Below are 19,463 nucleotides of genomic sequence, written 5' to 3'. Positions count from 1 at the left end.
GTTCCTGTGCAAAATGCTTTAAAGGGTTTCTTTCAAAAAGTATGATCTGCTTTTGATGTGACTTGATATAGAAGTAAGAATATTTGGTGCTCATGTAACTTTACATGTTCAGTTCTTTAAGCAAGATTAGTCAATGCTGGTGGATTTTAAAAAGAGTAACAGGATGTCCTTGACTGGTACTTCTTCTGACACAGGCAAATGGGGTTTCCATCTGCTAATAATGCACTCTTCTTCAACGCTTTCCAACTATTTCATAAAGTTATTTCCTGATAAGTGACAAATAATTGGTGTACTGCTCTGTACGTGGATGGGACATAAATATGAAATGTCAGGAAGTGCAGAACTGGTAACACAGAGGAGATCACAGAAGTGTGTTTGTGAAGAGGTTCCTACTTTATGTAGTAAAATTAGATCTACAAAAATGAGTTATTGACCTATGTATTTCTACCAATATTCATTGCTTGGTCATGAGAAGTTTTACAGAGCCTAGGGCCTGGAAAGCAGCTCTGGGCTTGGAAGAGAAGTTCCTCTTCTGGGCTTGGCATGACATCTTCACAAAGGGCTTGGTTTTAGAGATGATCTTCACTGTCATCTCTACATAAAAACCAAATACAGACGAGTTTTAACACACTGCCCCACAGCTACCCATGACAGAATGTGATCCTGCTCACTTTATGCAGAGATGTAATGTCCCGTTTCAATGGGAAAGCATGGCAAGACCTGCTCTTTGGTGCCAATGCTGGTGGGCTGTCACACTGCCAAGGCATTGTCCAGAGCACTTGCAAAAATTGAGGAATGTATCCTTGCTCCTGCCCTGCTGACAAGTCCTTCACTTTTCAGCAGGTCCCCCAAGCCCCATGATGTCCTCTCTCAGTGTGACAGGGCTGGGGAGGATGGACAGGAGAAGCCCATAACCATGTTTATTTACACCATGCCTTTTTCCACAAAGGTGGGCTCATAATCTCACTAGGGTGACTTTCAGGATCCAGGGGATGCTTCTGCAGTTGTTAGTCCCAGCTGCACGTGGTCCATGAAGGGAAAGCAGTAAATCCTGGCTTTGGTTTGCTTGACCGAGTGGGTACTTCCTCTGCAAAGACCTGAATCACATCTGGGACCTGGCCCTGAAAATCTGAGCAACACTTTTAATTGTATTTGTTTAGTTAATGTGTATGATAGCATGGGTAAATCATTAAGTTTTCCTCCTTTAGTGCTAGTATCCAGTAACAATGTGAATTTAGCCCATGTCTGCTGGGTTGGAAAGGAAGTTTATCCCAAAATATGGGAAAGTCATAGCTGAGCACCAGCTGTGTTTCCTTTTATAGCCTTGCAGTAGCTGGAGATGGCCATGACTCTTAGCCAGTCCAGCTACCCTGTTCTGCATCTGAAGGCATCTCATTTTGCTCCTGTCACCTCCTTCCTCATCTATTGCTTTACCTGCCAGTCCGTAATGTCTCTTGCCAATCCTTGCTCTTCATAAACCAATCACATTGCCCACATCTTACTTTATATTAAAAACACAAATTACAGAAGTTGTCAGGTGTCACCTTTTCTCAACGGAGCATACGGTTGTTTAGACTTTACTTCTTTCCTCCATATATATGAATATATAATCATATGCTATAATCATATGCGATCACGAAATGATAGAGTTTTTGATTCTTGGAGAAGTAAGGAGGGGGGTCAGCAGAACTGCTACTTTGGACTTTTGGAGGGCAGACTTTGGCCTGTTCAGGAGCCTGGTTGACAGAGTCCCTTAGGAGGCAGCCCTGAAGGGCAAAGGAGTCCAGGAAGGCTGGACATTCCTCAAGAAGGAGATCTTAAAGGTGCAGGAGCAGGCCGTCCCCATGTGGCAAAAGATAAGCTGGTGGGGACGAAGACTGGCCTGGCTGAACAGAGAGCTTTGACTGGAACTCAGGAAAAAAAGGAGAGTTTATGACCTTTGGAAGAATGGGCAGACAACTCAGGAGGACTACAAGGATGTCATGTGGTTATGCAGGGAGAAAATGAGAAGGGCGAAAGCCCAACTAGAACTTAACCTGGCTACTGGATAAAAAACTGGCTGGATGTCTGGGCCCAAAGAGTGGTGGTGAATGGAGTTAACTCCAGTTGGCAGCCAGTCACAAGTGGTGTTCCCCAGGGCTCAGTGTTGGGGCCAGTTCTGTTTAATGTCTTTATCAATGATCTGGACTTGGGGATCGAGGGCACCCTCAGTCAGTTTGCAGGTGACACCAAGTTGGGAGGGAGCATTGATCTGCTGGAGGGCAGGGAGGCTCTGCAGAGGGACCTGGACAGCCTGGGTCGATGGGCCGAGGCCAACTGGGTGAGATTCAACAAGGCTCAGGGCTGGGTCCTGTACTTGGGTCACAACAACCCCAGGCACCGCTGCAGGTGTGGGGAGGAGCGGCTGGGAGCTGCCCGGCGGGAAAGGACCTGGGGGTGCTGGTCAATAGCCAGCTGAATATGAGCCACACGGCCAAGGAGGCCAATGGCATCCTGGCTTGTATCAGGAATAGTGTGGCCAGCAGGACCAGGGCAGGGATCGTCCCCCTGTACTCAGCACTGGTGAGGCCGCACCTTGAATGCTGTGTTCAGTGGTGGGCCCCTCACCCCAAGAAGGCCATGGAGGGGCTGGAGCATGGCCAGAGCAGGGCAGCGAGGCTGGGGCAGGGGCTGGAGCCCAAGGCTGGGGAGGAGCGGCTGGAGGAGCTGGGGGTGCTCAGCCTGGAGAAGAGGAGGCTGAGGGGAGCCCTCATCGCTCTCTGCAACTGCCTGAAAGGAGGCTGGAGCCGGGGGGGTCGGTCTCTTCTCCCCAGTAACAGGCAATGGGATGAGAGGAAATGGCCTCAGGTTACACCAGGGGAGGTTTAGGTTGGATATTAGGAAAAATTTCTTCACCCAAAGGGCTGTCAGGCCCTGGCCCAGGCTGCCCAGGGCAGGGGCTGAGTCCCCACCCCTGGAGGTATATAAAAGCCGGGGAGATGTGGCGCTTAGGGCCATGGTTTAGTGGTGGACTTGGCAGTGCTGGGTTAACGGTTGGACTTGATGATGATCTCAAAGGTCTTTTCCAACCTTAACGATTTTGTGATTCTATGAACAAACTTGGAACTGCCACAGAAACTCAGGGATGAGATGTGCTGTTTTTCCATGTGTTTCTTGTTGCTCCTTGTGCGGAAGAGACATAACCAAAGCTGCAGGTTTTTGAATCAGACTCCAGGTGTCTGTGGTTGGCAAGTTTGTCGTGGTGTCTCTCTGCTTTGCCCTTCCATCCTGCAACTGCAAGCAGCCATGGACCTGCAATGTGCGAGGAAGCTGATCACAGCAGCAGTCCTGAGAGGGAGCTGTGTTTGTAACATTTTAATCTGCTGTCCACTATCAGCCATAAGAGAGAGGGCTCTTGATAGAGCACATCCATCCAGCTCCTCTGCATCGGCAAAGAGCCCTGTGCACTGGAGACGCTGCAGCATGTGGGGATGGGAGCAGTGGCTGCCCAGCCACTCTTCCCATGCCAGCAGCATGTGTTGCTGATTAAGGGAAGTTATGACACCTCAGCCTCTGTGAGATTCCCCACAAGTCCAAGCCAGCTACTTACCTTTGGATCGATCATGATTTGTTATCTGAATTGGAGTCCACTCAAAATGAGGGTCCTATTGCTTCAGGCACTGTGTTGTACCTGTGGCAGAAGATAGTCCCTGCCCCAGTGTTTTACCAAGCAGAAGGAGCCCTAGGTCTGCTGCCTGTGAGGTGGTCGTCTTGGATAGTGTAATTCTTCCAGTGTTAAACCTTATTTGAGCTGCTGATGCCTAATTCAGGGGAAGGATGATGTTCATAGTAACACCTTCATGCCAGGCTTCTCTGCGTATGTCCAGTATGTCCAGTCTGGGTGGTGGGGTCTCATCCAGCTCAGACTCTTGTCTTCTGCAGTTTCACTGGAGATTGGCAAGTGCTGTTTGCAAAAGATCCATTCCTTCAGACACGGAAGAGGGGATTTCTGTGCCAGGTCCTCCCATATCCATACCCACCTCTTTCTCTGTCTTGCTCTATCATTCTTCGGAAGTTCATTGTTTGTCTTGGTGCAATGTCCCTGTCTGGTAAATTGGGATACTAGAAGGTTTTAAGATGCTTTTAGAAACCTGGAAATGACATTGTCTGGTCTGGATTTTGTAAAGAAATCTTTCTGTTTGTTCTGCTGTAGCTTGGCTTGAGTTAAGGGAGATTTCATAGTAACTGTCTGGCCTTAAGGACACACCTCTGCGTGTGGTGATCCCGAACATAGGCTGCAGTCTTGTAGGGTCTCCCACCCTGTTTTTCCCTAGGGTATGCAATGGAGAAGGCTAAGGACTTCTGCTGCATATGCCGTTTCAGAGTGGGTATTGCAGGTGTCGCCATGGAAGAAGTGGTCTAGTAGGGACCCTCTCATCTAGTAGGGAGCTGTGAGAAAGGCAATGAACTTACTAGTAATTGTAACATTATGATAGTTACGCATTTATCAGAGATCTGGCAAATATCGCAGGTGGCATAAAACATAAATTAGATTTGCTAATACCAGGGCAGACTGTCAGGAACTTCCGAAGGATTTAGCCAAGCCAGATGAGTGGGCAGCCTGATGACAAGTAAAATGTGCCATCAATAAAACCAGAAGACTTACACCGAAGGCAACAACTGGAGCTACTCGGTTCACTTGACTGTGAACTATATACAGCGGCTCAGGAAAGGGATCAGATATCTGATTCCTGTTACTACGTACCAGAAATCCAGAAAGCAAACAAGTGAGTTTAACAAATGTCAAAACCAGTCCAGGAAATGCTTGTTCAGTTGCTGCAAAACTAACCAGGGGTGGTCTTTACATTATCGAGCTTCAAATATATTAATAAATACATTACCGGGCTTCAAATTCTGGAAATTAATGAAATCAGGCTGCCTCCGTGTGACTTGCAAATAATACAAGTGCAGCTGCTGTGCTGAGGCTGTGACCAGCAAGGTCACATCGGCAAAGACTCTGCAGGGCAAGGTAAATTCCTGGTGGTTGTAGAAGGCAGGAGAGAAGGGGTGATTCAGCCCAACTGTGTCTCATAGTGAAGCAATGAGTCCCCCAGAAACCTGCTCTCCCTTCCTCCCGTGAACCACCAAACTTCCTTCCCCCCCTGCTCTCCAAGGTTTTATCATGTGGTTTTCAGCCACATGAAGATTTTGGATGTGTCTCGCAGTGCTGAGAAAAAAAAAAAAAAAGAAGTGTCTGTGGCTAAAAAGGATAGTCAGATATTTGTAACAGCAAATATTAAGAACTAAGCCTCCTAAAGCCTGCAAAGGAATAAATGCTTCATGGTTTTACATTTCAACTAAGTTTAAGGGAAAGAGCTGAGACAAAGTTTTCTCCAGGTTCATGTTTTCCCATTGTTGGGTTTCTTGTGACTCCCGACAGTGATGGCCTGTTTTGGGGCCATCAAGTCTCTGAATCCGGTACTGCCTACAGTAGCACTGATGCTGCCATGGCTGTGCCAGTTCCTCTTGCTCTGAAAAGTGTTTGTAGTGGTTACACAAAATTCTACAGGTGTGCATTTGCTAGCAGAACAGGGCAAATAACCTTTCAAAAATGTATCAAATAACTGAATTTTTATCTTTTTGTGTGTCTGTTTGAAAGAACTATTTCCTAAATTAGTCTCCGAGTTCATAATGGCCAGTTAGCCTCCTGGGTTTCAAATCATCTCAGTATTAGATGGGAGCTGTGACACTGTAGGAGGTGTAAGTTGCTAACTACAGGATTATGAATTCCACAGTGCTCTGGAAGAGAAGCCCAGATCTGCTGACACAAACTCCAACTGTGGATATTAGAGGGATCTGGTTACAGCAAATGTTATGGAGCAGGAAGATCCTTTGTCCAGGGTAAATCTTCACGTGAAGTGAGCTGTCATTGATTTGTCTTTCTGATGCAAATCATAGGAGCGTGTTAGATCCACAGAGAAGCCAGCATCACAGTGAAGTAATTAGCTCCATAAACATATTATAGCCTTCAATGTAGACAGATGGCATTTGCAAGCAGCCTTCTCTATGTTACGGCAGTATCACCTCCCTTGCTTTCTTCTTCTTGTTTGGTTTGGTATTTCTTTAGGTTACCTTTATTTTTCTGTTTCCCTCCTCTCCCTGTGTGTTTTACACATACTCTCAGGGAGCTGTAGAAAAATATCTGTGTTGAAGGATGGCTCAGTCTCACAGAGCGTCAGATAAACTGCAATGTCTAATTTCAGATTAAATCACGTGTCCCTTTTTACCCAGGAAAAGCCAGCCCTGATAGCTTTAATGAGGCTGACGAAGGGACTGTTGGTCACAAAGAACTTGCTTAGAGATTTCCATGTGAGAGTGTAATTAAGGGTAGTGCGAGTACAAGGCTGACAAAGGAGCAATTTCCTTTTTTAAACGGCAAGGTGATTACCAGCATAATGACAGAAAAAAGGAGGGCGAGAAGGAAGCCTCAAATACAAATTTGAACAGAAGAGAAATCAGGATTCCTGGGTTCCTTTTGCTCCTTTTGCTGCTTTAGTGTTAAGTCACTGACTTATGTCCCATCTTCATGGGACATTGGCCATCGCTAACAATTAATTACGTGTACCCTGATACCTGTACGGTTAAACAGAGATAGCTGGACAGACTGGTGTGGAGGCTGGCAGTCAGTGTGTGCTCTTCAGACACCAGCTCAGTCCCCTCTGGCCAAATAATGAGACCCTTGTGATGAAGCGTTTTTGGTGTTGAGATTTTTGGGTAGGGGGAAAAGCACAGGGTAGATGGCATTGCTGTGGCTTCAGTTACAGGAGACAGAATAGAGTATGTGGGCTATCAGATGACCCTGGTTACGGTCTGGAGAACTTCTGCTGATGCTGAAGGAAAGAAATAAAAGCTGTCCCCCCACATGTAGCTGTTGGACACCAAGACCTGGTTATGCTGGTGCTGCTACTGGTATTTCAGGCTAGATTGGGGCTATCTAGACACCCATTTTTCCTCTCTCTTCTCTAGTCTGTGTCTGAACTGTATAGGAGATCTGTGACCTCATCACCTTAATGCATGAGCAGCTCATCGTCTTTTAAGCATCTGCTCACATCTCTCCTATGAAGCAAAGAAGTGGCTCAGCCTGCTTCTTACAGATAAGACCTTGAGGCAGAGAAACCAGGACTTGGCAGGAGAGGAAGGATTTAGTCCAGAACTCACATCTACCAGGTGGCACCCAGGAAGATTATTCTGAATTTCATGTGTAATAGGTCCCCTAAACACCCACATGGAACTGAAATTACCTGTACATTTCCTAAGTGAATGAAACAAAATGGAGCCAAGGCCACATGCGTTCTGCCTGGGAGGGAGATCAAGGGGTTCATGCAGTGTGACTTACCTGTGCTTTTAAATCCACACTTGTGGGTAACTGGGATGTGTTTTCTTGGATGCGTCCTGTGCAGACCATGCCATTATCATCCTGTCAGTTCAGGGCTGAATTCATGATCTTTGTGTATTTCTTATTCAGTTTTAAATGATCTTTTTTTTTTTTTTTTTTTTTTTTTTTTTTTTTTGGCATTATAGCTACATAGTGTTTTTAGGATTTACTATACCTTCACTTATTTAAGTGCTCAAGCTGTTCCTAGTGCTGCTGTTTCTATTCCGTTTCTCTTCAGTCTGGCTGCTGTTTTGTCACCATTCTGGTTTGGAATAGGCTTTATTGGGAAGATACTAAAAGGTGACTGATGGTGTTGTGTGTCTTTGGATCCCCTGTTAAGATGCTTTAGAAGGCCCAGTTTCAAAGGTGGATGTTTGGAGGTTTCTGAAGACCAGACATAATTCATACTGGATAGAAAAATGAGTTGCAAGAAGTACCACGCTTCAAAAATTTGGCCTCTTAAAAATCTGAGGGGACCGATTTCGTATTACCTTATTCTTCTTGTGCTGCAAGTACAGGAAATTACAGACTCCATTTGCTAAACGGCAGGAGGCTAAATGATTTGTCTCAGTCTCACAAATATTTTTTAAACCCACATCATGTAGCCTTCCCTATGCACTAATGCGTGGACAGAAAATAAATGAATATACAATGTGAAGGAAGGATGACCAATCTCGTTCTCTTGGGTAAACCTAAGTCATGGTATTGTGCCAAAGGTAAAAGAGCCTGGAGTCTGTGGTGTTTACATTTAGTGTTAGCACAATATATTTAAAAAATGGATGTTTTCTTCTCTTTGTGTCCATTCTGGGTGTCTCATTCTAGCAGGAGTCTGTGTAGGGACCACAACTTGCAGTGTGGCATCACAGTCTTCTCAGATGGCTTTTACTGTTGTCTCAATGGGTGGGAAAGGTTGCATCACAAGAGGTTTAGCTAGGATGTATTTTCTCAGTACTTTGCATAGTACAGCAACAGACCGTGCATATTTTAAAAGACAGCATAGGCTGAGAGAGAGATGATTCAGGCAGCCAGACTGGACTGTGACATGTCTTATTCAGACTATTATGAGTGCCTCAGTTCGTGTTTGAGGATGGGGAATATCAGGACATTTGGGTGACCCTGTGACTTATCTTGGACTTGGGGCTATTTGTCTGTACAGAGAAGCAGATGTAGGACATAAGAACATATTCCAGAAGAGGAAGTAGGCATCTGGGCAAAAGCTTTCGAAGATATTTTGAATTTAGCCTAATTACCCAGAACTAGCAAATGGTAAATGAGACCGGTGGTGTCAATAACATGCTGAATTAATCCAGGAAAGTTGTGACTACTTTTGAGGTGGGAATCTTCTTTTTTTTTTTTTTTTTATCATGACACCTGTTGCTCATAGGTACAAATCAAACGAAGAGTATGTGTATGTGCGAGGCCGTGGAAGAGGGAAGTATGTATGTGAGGAGTGTGGAATTCGCTGCAAGAAACCCAGCATGCTGAAGAAACACATTCGCACGCACACAGACGTCAGGCCATATGTCTGCAAGTACTGTAACTTTGCTTTTAAAACCAAAGGTAAGAGACAGTCAGCTCCTAGCTCCTCTGCTTAGTATATTGACTTACAAGCCTTCTTGGGGACGCTGGCGAAGGGGAAGGGAAAGCCTTCCCAGGGTCTGTAAAACCCCAGGAGTCGGAGGGAGGGGGATGAGGGACTCTCAAATTGGCTGAAATTTTCAGAAGAGGACCAGTCCTGCGTTAAGCTGATGCGTGTCGCGGTGGAGAGCACTGGCTGCACGTGCCAGCCTGCAGCAGAGCATCTGTGCCATCCTATTTGTGCTTCTTAAAGGGGATGATCCCAAAATACAGCTTCACTGGCAGGGATTTATAAACAAAAGCACCCCAGAGTAAGAGCAGGAGCTCCCGGGTACAGGCAAACATCCCTGACCGAGCACCTGGAGACAGTCTTTGGGTGGCTTTTTATGTTAGCGCTCTCAAGATCTGTTTGCTCTGCACATTTTCATCCTTTGCAGTTGCATGTAACTTTGACATTTTCTGTATCATATCAATAGACTTTTTCTCTAAAGACCTCCATTCCGGGACATCTAGTCATTAACGATCCACAACCTCACTACCACCAGATATTCTTTGCAAGCGACCTTCATCATTTCCTCAGTGAGTGTATGGGTGAACTCTATCAGGAACATGCAAAACCACATGCAAAAAAACCTCTCTTCCAAGAGACTGTGGGTAAAGTTTTCAAAAGTGCCAGAGGCGTCCAGGTCCCTTTAACTTGTCATAAGAGTCTGGCACTGTGGGTTTGACAAATCTCCCCTCCATCTTTGGTTGCAGCAAGACTTGCAATAAAGATGTTGAGTTCAGTTTCTTGACTATAGTTTGACATAAATATAAAATGTCCATTGACCGTAGCTCCATCAGTGCAAATATCAGAAGATGACACAGCTGGAAGAGTTAATTACTCAAGAAGAGCATCAACCCCAAAAAACCAGTGCTATCCAAGGAAGCGGCACAGCATGGGTGCGGGGAGAGGCACTGGGTGCTGCGTGGACTGCGGCGCATGTGCTTACCCAGAAGTACCGATGGAGGGCACGTCCATGCTAGACAAGTGACCCAGACACCGGGTGGTTCAGGGTGGGCAGTGTCTGGAGCTGATGGCTTTGTTAGTAAAGCCAGTGGGTGATTTCTGGGTAACAACGTGCTGGTAATCACTAGGCGTATGGGAGCATGGGGAAGTGATACCGAATTTGAGGCCAAATTCTCGTCAGACCCATGCAGCAGATCTGAGCGACGGTTCTTTCTCTCCCTCCCACCCCGGAGCTATTTCTGATTCATTTTCTTTCTCTTTCCCTCTTGCTTTTGTTACTTTGTTCTGAGGTTTTCCTTTGAGAGATGAATCCATTCAGCCTCTTCCGTCACTTCACCTTGCTTTCCACCACGCTTCTATTAGGCTTTTATTCAGGATGCTGCGATCAAACCATCCTTTTCACCATCTCTCTAGCTGCTTTGCTCTTCATCTCCGCTCCCTTGAAGCACACAAACTGTCAGCACTGACTGTGCCGATTGCACATTGCAAACAGTCACTTGCCTCCAGGGGACTTCCCTTCTTTAGCTTTGCGGGAAACTTGCATGAGGAAGGTAGCATGGAAATGCTTCCTTCAAAAAAGCCCCCAGTGTTGGGATTTGAATGCAAAACTATCTGTTTGCCTATGGATGCATGAGGGGGCAGAACTTCCCCGGATCAGTGATTTCAGGACAAATAGTTGCATGATGGTAACTTGAAATTGCATGAAAATGGCTCTTTGCTGGAAGAGGGTGACAGTCAGAGCCCTGGCTGCGTCCTGTGGGCATGGTTATACTCCACATAACTTTGCAGCACTTGGGTAAAAGCTGTTTGCTTTGTTGACGGAGACACCAGGACCTTTGGAAGAGTTACTGGGGAGTGAGAAAAAGATCAGCCTTGTGTGCTGATAAAATCATCAGTTAAAGTCCAGTTACAGAATCATGGCTGTTGGTGATGGAGTGCAAACCAGAGGTCCAGGAGGTTTGCAGAACTGGGTGTTTCACAGCTTATTTTGCAGATGTCTAGAATAAGTTTGTTTGTGTCCTGATTCATTAGGATCCTCCTGCCTGGTGTGCAGTTTTGCAACCACAGTTAATTGCAGAATGGAGAAGCTGAAGCTCTTGCTACTGGACTGCACTTGCAAAAATATAAGCTGAGTTGAAGCTCTTTTAGAAATCAGCTTTCCAAAGTTAATTTTAGCCTTCAGTGTAAACTCAAGGGGGATATCTGTGGAGCTGTCTTCATTTTGGCTGTGGTAGATCTCTCCAGCATGATCTAATGCTCTAAACTCTCAAGTAGGCTGGAAGCAGTTAAATGTTTTTTTTTTATTATTATTTTTAATGAGGAACTTTATCTGGTTAAAATGTACCTCTCCCCACTCCCCCGCCCCAGAAAATCCATATCTGTGTTCCAAGAACTGGGAAAACTTTCACAGAAAGAAAGAGCTTTAAATATTTTTCCCTTTTCGCTAATTATGCTGCTTGTCTGCTTTTTGTGCATTTCTGTCACTGTAAGCGAAGCTGTTCCTTCGGGTTACAGAACTGCAGGGAATTTTTTTTTTATTATTTTAAAGCAAATCCATGAGATTTTTTGTGTGCTCGCTTAGCTGATGGAAACAGCAGTCTTGGAAATTTGGTTTGTAAAGATTTATTTGATTTTACGTTTCTGGACCAGATATAAACCTGTCTCTTTAATGAGGTGTCTCTACCTCCACTGTCGTAGCGCTCTCCTAAGAGGTTTGTTACCGTGGCCTCCAAGAGGTTGCTTAAAAGAAGTTAAGCAGCTTCTTCATTGTTTTCTTACCAGGAAGGAGATGAAGAAAAAGTTGCAGTCTAACAATTTTCCCTTTCAGGAAGGTCAGGGAGAGCTTTTCCCTTGCCCACCTTCCCAGAGGAGACACAGGAACCGCCAGCCCTCCCTTGTCCCTCGTCTCCAGACCCTTGCGGGAAGCACAGCCTCTTTCTTCACTCCTTCTCTTGGGTGACTTGGGGATGTGGGTCAGTGTTGGCACATTAATTCCCCTCCTGTGCAGACATTATCCTTTTCCACAGCTATTATCTGTTCTCGTTCAGACTCACATCAGACTCTCACGTCCTGATTACTTAAGATTTCTTAAAATTTCTAGACAAAGTGTATGGAGCAGCTTGCTGTGTCAATGCCACTGCCTTCGCTTGGAGGTCAGAAGGGACAAGGAGCTTCATATTAATTTAAAAGGTGCTTGTATAAAGGACATCAGTGCCTGTTGGCTGAAGATATCCATTTGATAGTCTAGTCCACTCACAGTTTCCAGACACCAGACTTCTTCATGTCCTCAGCCGTAGTCTTCCTTTAATAAATTAGTTTGCAGTTCCTTAAATCAGCACATGACAGGCACTGAGGTTATTGAACAGGTTAATATATTAAATGCATTACCCCCTCAGCCCTTAAAGGCAAGGTTATGGCTGCACAGTTTATTATTATTACTGCTCTAGCAGACTCAGCGCTCTGCTAAGCCTCCTCTGGAAACTACAGAGCAGGTCCAACTGGCGGAAGGCTCCAAAAGAATTAACTGCTGTTGTAGCAGGGGAGATTGATATATAGATTTGCAAAATGTCCCTGTACCCTGTGTGTGCTGAGGCCCTTTCTTAGCGGCTGGGAAGAGGGAAAGGGTCCAAGCATCCCTGTGGAGCCGCTGCTGGGAGGAGGCTGTGGTCCTCCAAATGTCACAAACCTCAGATGGGATGAGGACAGAGTTATCTTCAGGAATTTGCTGCCTGCGCCCTTATGCGATGTGGCGTGAGATGTGTCGCTGGGAACAGAAAATGACCCAGTGGTCCAGACAGGAGATGAAGCACTGTGAGCAAAAGGGCTCTTTAACTTACTAGGGAAAGGTAAAAAAAAGGAATGAGGGCTGAAAGTAAAAGACTGGCAAATTCAAGTGAAATATTAGCTGTTACTTTTTTAAACAGTGCAGCTATTAAGTCTCAGCACAAGCCTCAATGGGAAATATGCTAATTCTCTGTATTTTGAAATCTGCAAATCCAGCCTGGGTACCTTTCTGGAAGATTAGTTTTCGGCTAATGCAAGCTGATAGGCTTGATCCAGAAGATGGCTAATATTTTATAGCCTGTATCAATACCGGCAGGCAGGCTAGATGTTCAAATTCTCTCCTTTAATCTTTAAGTCAATAAGTATAACAGATAATAACAAAATTTTTAAAAATTGAAATCTTTTGCCCAATAAATTATATAAATTAAAGCTTTTCTTCTCATAGAGTCTCACTTGGGGACATTATCTCCATGCTGAGACCTAAATCAAGGCCTGTGCATTATTTAAGTCACACATAAAACCTATTTCAAGGGTTTATCTGGGATGAAGAGTATTGGCCTGTGGCTGGTTCTCTGTGTGTGAGTGCGTCTCACAGCAAATTGGTGTCTGCTAGTTATAGAGTAGCTGGTACTCTCCGTGCATATTATTTTAAAAGAGGATTATGAAAATACATAAGTCCTGGAAAGCTCTGGATGTTTGTATCACAATGTCGCCTTGGATGCTGAGATCATGCAGTTGGTCATTTGTTGGGTTTTTGTTGTTGTTGTTAAATTGTTCACATTTAATAGGAGAAATAGAAAGCATGGTGTATGCCCGATACAGACAGGATAATTTTTCCAGGAATCTTAATGTTTCTGTTCCCTACATTTTGCTTTAATTCCACCACCTTTAAAATATGATAATGGTTATTCTGACAAAATTAATTTCCCTCTTCAAATTTAACTGGGAAATCACTTCTACTCCCTATTAAGCTGCTTTAAATGCTTTTGGAACATGAGAGTTTTAGCTTTCTCAAAACAACACAAGTATTTAAGCTGCTTTAAGTCCAGACTAAGACCTCACAACATCAGAAGAACTTAAGCAGCCTGTAATACATCGTTATAACCAGGCGTAATGAGAGAGCTGTGCTGATAACTCTGTGTACTCCTCCAGTGCCGCAATAGTTGGGGTGGGGTCGCTATTTCCACTGATTCCTGAATGTATTTAAGTATAGCCAGTTTATTTCAAATCTGGGAACTTTTTGGTAAACAATCCTTAGTGAGGACCACTTACCTGCTTAGGATTCAATATAAGTGTTCTGCTGTTTAAATCCAGCTTCCCTGCCTGCTAGTTTCTCTCTTGCTCCTTCAAATATGTTTTTTCCACTGTTTCCAAGGAAGCAATGTTATGTGGGTTGTTTTTTGTTGGTTTTTTTTTTTTTTTTTTTTTTTAAATTGGGAGCCAGAACTCTGTAAGGCAACAAGTAGCTGTGAGTCCTTCCTTGTAGGATTCATATCCAGCTTTTACTTAGGCAAAGTGGTGTTGATTTTACTGGAAATTTGCCAAAGGACTTTAGCATTTAATCCTGCCAGCATTAATTAAGGGGTCTAAAAACAAACTGTAAGAAGAACCCTGATAAGATAAATATCATTGTCCTCCAAATTGCTCCTAAGATGATAACTCAGCTTCTCAGCTGGTGTAAATAAGCCTTAAGCTTTTAACTTCTGTAAAATGATGCAAACTTAGGTCACATGAGAATCCGGCCTGCTGAGTATCCCTTCCCTAAACGGACAGCAGCGTCACTATTTTGTTGGAATTTCTTCTTGGTGTGCATGCAGGGTGTTGTGCATGGATAGACCATGCACCAGGGGGATTTGCACCGAGAGCTTTTCAGGCTTATCTTGTTCATCAGCACGTGTGGGTATTACCTAATCTAACCAAATGAGAATGAAGATGGAAAGCAGAGTAGAAAGAAGTAGAAGGTTAAAGAAAGCAACACGTGCTATGAATTGGTCCTTTGGTATTTTGCATAAACTCATTTGCACAGGGGTTTTGGCATTGCCTGTGCAGTGCCTTCCAGCTCACACCCATGCAGGCAGCGTGGGTGGGGAAGGAAGAGAAGCCATGGCGTTGCCTTGCACAAGGACAGTTGCCTTGCACAAGGACAGTTGCCTCCAGTGAAAGAAAATAAAAAAGGAAATGACACTGATGGCTTCTGGCAGAGCTTGTCAACCCGAACCATTGCTCAGGGTGGAGCTGAGTCAAAGCAGAGGTGCAATGAAGTGATGGGTGGAGAGCTGCCGACTGCAGAAGCAGCCAGCTGGGTTCCCTGTGTCTGTCCAGATCCTGCAGCAGCAAAAGGGAGAGTGTGTGCAATGGGGAGGACTTGTGTGTATAACCAGCCTTCGGACATCTGAAGTGGCCAAGGTGGCCGCTGTATGCCTCTGAGGACCAGAATCCTGCCCTCGAGTATGGGGTGGCTGCAGTCTTGCCTAAAACATTGCATTCAGCCACACCACCCCCCCCCCCCCCCCAAATAATTAATGTTATGCCCTCCCGGGTTAGGCAAAGCCAGATACATGTAGCACAGTGAATTTATGAGCTTGGTTTAGGGATGTAGAAGCACCAAAATGCCTCGTGGGCCTCCTCTCCCCACTCTTCCCACCACGGGGATCACAGCTGAATTCCCGAGGTGCCACAGACCATAGTTTAACCAACACCCCCCTGCTCACACCAGGCATTTACTTGGGCTTATTTTCTGTGTTTATTACCATTGGAGGGGATCCAGTTAGGGATTTTGCTGTGGCAACTGAGCAAAGATGGGTCATTTTTGCCAGCCCAGATGTGATGTGCTGTGATGGACAGGCAGCAGCAGCAGGGTTTCATTTCAACAGACGGAGTTAGTTTCTCTTTTTGCTAGCTAGGTCCAAAATTAAATTCCAGTTCCATGAGGCCACAATTTGGACTCGTTGGACACTTTTCGGTGAAACAGTTTTTCACTTTAAAACAATGGTGATTCACTTGAACCAGAGGTGTCCATGAGAGAATGCTCTTGTCTGTCTGGGTGTCTTTGGGTCCACAACAAAACTCCTGGTCCAAAGTGGAGGAAGAGAGGTCTGATTCGGAGCAAGGACCTGAGCCAAGCTGGCCTCATCCTCATACCTGTGTCCTAACCATGGAGCTAAGGGTATTTAGGCATGAAGTTTTAAAATAATAAATCTCTCTTATTGGAGCTGTTTTGCTGCATTTAAATTATTAAATATCCTTTGAATCCACATCCTAGATGGGTGCCAGATACACAAGGATATATAGTCAGCCTTTCCCTCTCTTGGTCTTTCCTGTTGGTGCTATTCCATTTTGTATAAAATGGGCTAAATAAATAATTCATGGGCTAAAGAGAAACTAACTTGGTAGCTAGATGGTTATGGCACTCTTCTGAGATGTGAGGGCGTCACGGGTAATTCTCTGCTCCAATGAATAGTTGCTTATTTATTTATACTATCCGGAGAGGTTGGTAGAGGCCCTCTGTACTCCCACCCAGCTCAGGGACCGGGGGACTCTGTGGATTGCAGGATACCAGCTGAGGGACCTCAGTCCTCAGCTGAAGGTTATAATAAAGTGTGAGAATCCATTTTTTTCCTCAAATTTTTCTTTTGTTTTTGGTGAGAAAAACAAGCCTTGTGTTCAGCACTGCTCTCAAGTGTTAGCTAACAGGAGGGCTGATGGCACATCATATTGCTGCAGCGAATTTGGAGTGCTCAGCCAGCTCCTGGGGGGCTATGCTGGGAAATGAAACAGCCCTTGGTGGAACTTCAGCAAGGACCCAGGTTTCTTCTCATCATCAGCTCAGCCCACAAAGAGGTGTGGGAGAGGAAAGGGAAAAATGGGACATTTTTTCTTTATTTCTCCTACCCTTTATTTTTCTCTTCATTCCACGTACTTACCTTTCCCCCCTCAGCAAAGGTTCCCCTTTGTTCAGCATTTACCTTGGATATAAGTAGGGTTAATAACTGTCTAATTAACCTCCTGTAATTTGGGAGTTCGAATTAGAGAGGTGCCCTGTGAGGCCGGCATGCCCACAAGTTATCCCATCGCACTGTCTCAGAGCAGTAACCAATGCCCCTACATCCCAGACTCCCCCTTGCAGGGGCTGCTCTTTCCATCCTGACCCTGAGGAAGCCTTGTTAGTGCTCAGCAGGTTTTCTCAGTGGTGCCAGACCCTGGTGCACAGGGCTTCAGATGGTATCCATGACTCCTCCTGCTCCCAGGAGCTGAGAACTTTTGCCTGGCACTTTGGTGCATGCCAGAGCACCTGAGCCATCCTGCTGGGGGAAGAGGGTGATTATAGGGTTTTTTCCTGTTGCTGGCATCTTGAGCACTCATTTTGGTAGTACCAGGCTGCCCCATGGTGCTAAGGAGCTCCTCACCTCTGGGCAGGTGACCCTGTGTGCTGGGATGAGGTGGGAGGTGATGCTAGATGCAGATGTGTTTCTCTTCCCTACTTCCCCACCGTTTTTCTTTGCTGCACCATCACAGCTGAAAGCAATCCAGGACTTTTCTTCCTTCCAAACCCAAACGTGTACTCCTACTGTTTTTTCAGGTTGCACAACACCTGAAAGGTTGCACAACTCTGCCAGCACCTCCTCTTCCACCCCAGTGCAGCAGCAGCAAAGGAACGAAAGGGAGGACTTAGCCTTGTGTCACGGGGTATTTGCAATGGATAGTGGTTTGGGGAGAGAGTCAGAGGCCTCCTTTGTCTGGTTCAGAGCCAAATTATTAAGTTGTTACTGCTGAGCTTGCAAAATAAAAAAAAAAAAAAGGAAAGTAAAAAAAAAAGAGCCATGTTGACCAAATTATGTTTTCTGCTTCTTTTCAGGGAATCTGACTAAACATATGAAGTCAAAGGCCCACAGCAAAAAATGTCAGGAGATGGGCGTGTTGGTATCTTCACTGGTGGATCTGGAAGCCGAAGAAGGTAAAATCTTTCACATTATAAACCTGCTGTTGCTGCTAAGAGAGGGCAGTATCCATTCAGGCAGGAGACATTCTCTGCAGATCATCCTTTCAAAGATGTGGAGCAGTTTTGTTCACGCCAGGCTCCTTCCAGCACCCAAGAGGGGATTGCTGCTTGCATGGAGTGGGTTATCCTGAGAGGCTGCATCCATGGGACGGTCTGTGAGCCTGTGTCTCCCTGCTGGGGGCTGTGCATGTTTGCCTGAAGTATTTTGGCTGGCTGCAGACAGAGGCAAGAGTAAACAGGCGGGTAGAGAGCATCCTGCGTTTGGCCCAGTGCTCTGCATGTGGGCTATATACATAATAATAAATAGTGGATCTGTGGCATGGGAAGGTACTTCTTGGTATTTCAGGGTATCTCTAGCACGGAGTTCAGGAACCTGACTGTCATGGTCTGGAAGAGCTTGGGTGTCTTCTGGCCGTAAAGGGAGTCTCCGAAACAGCAAAATGAGACCCACCCCCAAGGATGCATTGAATGAGGCTGTGAACCCCCACTTTGGTGCTGCAAGCACAGTCTGGTGGGTTAAGGAGAAAAATCAGCCCTGGCACTCCTGGTTATGATCTGACAGCTATTTTACTGGAACTGAAGTGCTGAGCATGAGCACAGGGGTGACCCTTCAATGCATGGCTCGTGCAGGCTGTGGTGATGTTCTTGCAGAGGGGATGCACTCCAGCATCACAGGAGTATTAATGATTCGGAGGATACTTTCCTCCTGAAAGAGCCTCCAGAGAAGGACTTTTCCATAAGGATTGTCTTCGAGGGACCTGCCCATGTCGCTGTATTTGGCTGATCCCAGGAGACTCCAAATTATCAGTGCAAACCTGGGCTGCGTCTGGAGGGACTGGTGCATAGAGGAGCTGCTCCCATCTCTGCAGGCAGGCCCAGCCTGGACCCTGCGCCACTGCTGGAGACCTCAGCGTACCAGGATGGGGTGTGAGCAGCATGGGGGCAGCTGCTTCCCTCATCCCTCAATCTCACGGGACTTTTCCATGTGTAGGATGAAGGTGAATCACCCAGGTTAGAAATGATCTGGAAGATTTCTCAGTAGGGAAAGAGCCAGCAAAACTAAAATAACATGGTGCTTTGACATTTAATGGCATTATTCTGAGCATTTTACAGAAAGATGCATTTACCATGACTCCCCTGCTTATTTCTTTCATCTACTTATGCACAAACACACACACAAAGTTTGTCCAAGGCTCTGTAAATTCAGGAGTCTGTCTGTTCTTTGAGAAAGATGCATGACTCTCTTATTTAGTAATTTCCGCCCTGGTTTATAGTATCTGCAGCTGAATTTCCCTGAAGTCATCCCAAGAAGCAGATCTCCTCCTGGGAGGCTGGGCAGCATCAGGCAGGAGTGCGGTGACCATAAGCACTCCTGTCTCCATCAGAGATGTTGAGGGAAAGGCGAGGAAGATCTCCAAGCTGGGAGATGAAGGAACATGGGGAAGTCTCATGTATACTTAGCTGTTTGAGCTAGAAAAAGATATTTTACCCAAATTATTGGAGGCTGTGCTCTGACAGCTGTGAAGGGTTAGGTTATGTGTCTCCAGGGAACAGTTAGACATTTTTACGATTGTTATTCTGTTTCCTTTAGCAAGACCCTGAGTATTTGGGGCTGGAGCCACAGCGCAGGAATGATGGGGAAGAAGCCTTAGGGGCAGCAGATCTCAAGTCCTCATGAA

The 19,463-nt window shown here is 45.5% G+C and overlaps 1 protein-coding gene across 3 annotated transcripts in view; it reads left to right on the top strand.

The window, feature by feature from the left end:
• Window positions 1-19,463, top strand: part of HIVEP3 (HIVEP zinc finger 3) — a 315,453-nt gene that overhangs the window by 280,433 nt on the left and 15,557 nt on the right. For all 3 annotated transcript variants that reach the window (XM_087760919.1, XM_087760921.1, XM_087760920.1), the window contains 2 exons: window positions 8,799-8,974; window positions 17,641-17,739. In XM_087760919.1, coding sequence (XP_087617045.1) covers window positions 8,799-8,974; window positions 17,641-17,739 — 275 coding nt within the window. The remainder of the gene's footprint in view (window positions 1-8,798; window positions 8,975-17,640; window positions 17,740-19,463) is intronic.

The sequence above is a fragment of the Nipponia nippon genome, unplaced genomic scaffold, assembly GCF_047370975.1.
Source record: "Nipponia nippon isolate SJK-2023a ecotype South Korea unplaced genomic scaffold, ASM4737097v1 scaffold_23, whole genome shotgun sequence".
NCBI lineage: Eukaryota > Metazoa > Chordata > Aves > Pelecaniformes > Threskiornithidae > Nipponia > Nipponia nippon.
Note: the sequence above shows the minus strand (reverse complement) of the source record. Positions and strands in the feature narration are given on the sequence as shown.